The sequence below is a fragment of the Sphaeroforma arctica genome, assembly GCF_001186125.1.
Source record: "Sphaeroforma arctica JP610 unplaced genomic scaffold supercont1.643, whole genome shotgun sequence".
In the NCBI taxonomy this organism is placed as follows: domain Eukaryota; class Ichthyosporea; order Ichthyophonida; genus Sphaeroforma; species Sphaeroforma arctica.
In genome coordinates, this window is record NW_014039915.1 from 3714 (window position 1) to 6676 (window position 2963).

Sequence of the window (2963 nt, forward strand, 5' to 3'; positions counted from 1 at the left end):
ACCCAACGGCACATATACGAGCATTGCAGAATCATGTGTATGTTCGCATCCTATACCCGTCTACAATATATCTACGTATCCACACCATCGCAGCATTGACCAATAAATTCTGTGTATCTACCTCCACTAACTGATCGTTGGTACTTCTCGGAGCGTACATCATATACACATCCACATTCTCTGTAAATGCTAGCATGCATACTATACATTCATACACTGCAAATACTAGTGTTTGATACGTATTCATATAACTACTCGTATACTCAATATCCACAATAACCATACCGAGCCTACGCTCAACACCGCTTTAGCAAACATATTCGTTGTTGCCACCTCCTCTAACTGTGCTTTCGACACTCTCAGCGTACAGATGCAGTTCATCTGCGGCAGCACTGAGATGAATTTATGCGAGTGCATCTCCTGAGAGTACAGAGATTGTTGGTAACGGCAAGATGGGTGAGCATTCATATCACTTGAACGTTTATAGTTTGATGATAAAATCTTTCATAACTTTTCACAGGCACACAACCAAACGCAAATTAACATGCACACAGATAAATATACAAAAACTGAAACATGGGACACACACACACACACAGATACACGACCACACAATCACAAACAGAGACAAAGGGCCGACCCCGTAATCACACACACAGACAAACTCACCCACATACACACACTCGTGCTACAACAGAGCAGAGACATGAACAACGACTAACCCTCCCAGCTGCTAGCCTCACAGCACTGTGAGTTCGTGAGCACACACCAATTTGCACAGCAGCGTGAACAGAGCGGTTTCTCGCATGTCGTACTTCTGTTCCAGATCATCAATCGATAGCAAGCCTACGGTACCCGCATCAGCGCTGGCCTCGTCCAACGAGAATACCTGGAAGTTAAACAGAACCAATCAGGATGCGTGAGAGAGCGTGATGGGCGGTACATCTATTTTTGGAAATCCCGAGAATACTGTATTGTGTCATGCAATCTGGTACAAAGTGTGTCAAAATGCACACCACATCGTTTTGCGGCACCGCTTCCGAAGACTCCCATACGTATGTATACTATTATATGTATATTATACATATAATATAGTACTAATTCCATACATATGTATATATTATATGTATACTATACATAGAATATAATATTACTCCCGTACATATATGTGAAAATGTATATTATATGTATATTATATGCATACAATACATTTAATGTAATATCACTCCCATACATATGTACATTGTATGTATAGTATACATATAACATAATATTACTCCCTTACATATGTATATTGTATGTATATTATACACATAATATAATATTACTCCTATACATGTATATATTATATGTATATCACAAATATAATAAACTATACATATTAATATATGTAGGTACACAGCAGTCAACCACGCACATACTTATATCTGCTTGCACGTGTACACTATACCTATCTGTGACTGATATATCTGCATCTCGCTATACAAAGTTATATGTACGTGCAGTTGTACGTACGTGCACACATGTACATAAACAATGTATATATACGCATGCCCACATTTAACACACACCTCTGTGATGAATCGAAGGAGTGTATTGGAGTCCACCGTGTCGGCGTGTGCTCTGCTCCGCAGCCACCAAATGTCTGTAAATGGGCCGTGCAATAGATTTAAATAGTAACAACTAACCACATGGCCACTACTGACGTTGGAAAGCATTCATGTGAAACCGATGGGAGATACCGAGTAACCACGGTGAAAAAGATGCACGTGACGATGATAGGCAACAAATCATTGAGGTGGTGAGCGGAGGTGCAAAGGTGATAGGAAATCAACAAGCAGTGCGACTCTGCCTTAATGCGAGAGTGATTATTGGATGTCCAATACGCATTTAAACCACATTGATGAAATAAAAATACAAAATCCTCTTCGCACATTATATATATATATATATATAGTGCTGCGGGCATAACGACATACCACTCTTGGACAGAAGCATGTGGCAGTATGATGCCGCGCCGTCGCGACCCGCCCGCCCGACCTCCTGGACATAGTTTTCAATACTCTTAGGCATGTTGTAGTGGATCACCCCTGTGTGGTTGAAAGGAGCAAACTTGGTTTGAAATTGATTAATTGATTGCTTCGTGAAGATTGATGGATTGTCATTCTGTCGTATTTTCCGATTGCATAGCCTCATATAAGCCTCTAAATCACAGCTCTATTACGAATACCCACCGCACTACGGTAGCAATCTGGCAAGCAAGATCTCTATCTACTACTCTAAACGCCAGACTCCTATAACATCATCGACGAATTCGAATACATGCACACAATCGAGAAGGTCATAAACACACACCTCGGATGTTGGGTTTGTCCAGGCCCATGCCGAATGCTATAGTACAACAGATGATCCGCAACTTATCGCTCATGAACTTGAACTGTACTCGTTTCCGTTCCTGATCACAAGAATTAAAGAATGAGAGGAATATGCTACATACTGGCGGGTGTGGTAGATGATAAGGGAATTAAAAAATGAGAGGAATATACTACATACTGGCGGGTGTGGTAGATGATAAGGGAATTAAAGAATGAGAGGAATATGCTACATACTGGCAGGTGTGGTAGATGCCTATGGGTCTCTGAGACCATCTGTATAACTCCACATGATAGAAGTGAGTATATAAAAACACACACTACCATCTAATTCACACATGTATGTAGTTATATTCTATATCATTTCTGTACATACTGCTACCATAATCGGCATGGTACAAACCTGCCTCCAATCCCAAAATTCGGACAATACTGGATATTTATATGAGTGCATGACACCATTCGCTATAAGTCTACAATATAATACTAAATATATATACAAACGCGCTCTGACACAACATATTCCGTCAGATGCACATACACTCGCAGCTGATATACCTGCACTTGCCAATGCCCACACTCGACTAAAAA

The 2963-nt window shown here is 40.5% G+C and overlaps 1 protein-coding gene across 1 annotated transcript; it reads right to left on the reverse strand.

Moving 5' to 3' along the window:
• Window positions 1–285: 285 nt before the first annotated feature.
• Window positions 286–2766, reverse strand: SARC_07799 (hypothetical protein; the record flags this gene model as incomplete). The annotated part of the gene is made up of 6 exons (XM_014298245.1): window positions 286–420; window positions 770–889; window positions 1572–1645; window positions 1980–2090; window positions 2356–2455; window positions 2749–2766. Coding segments are annotated over 6 exons (558 nt in total), but the record flags the coding sequence as incomplete, so codon positions are not given.
• Between the last annotated feature and the right edge of the window lie 197 nt (window positions 2767–2963).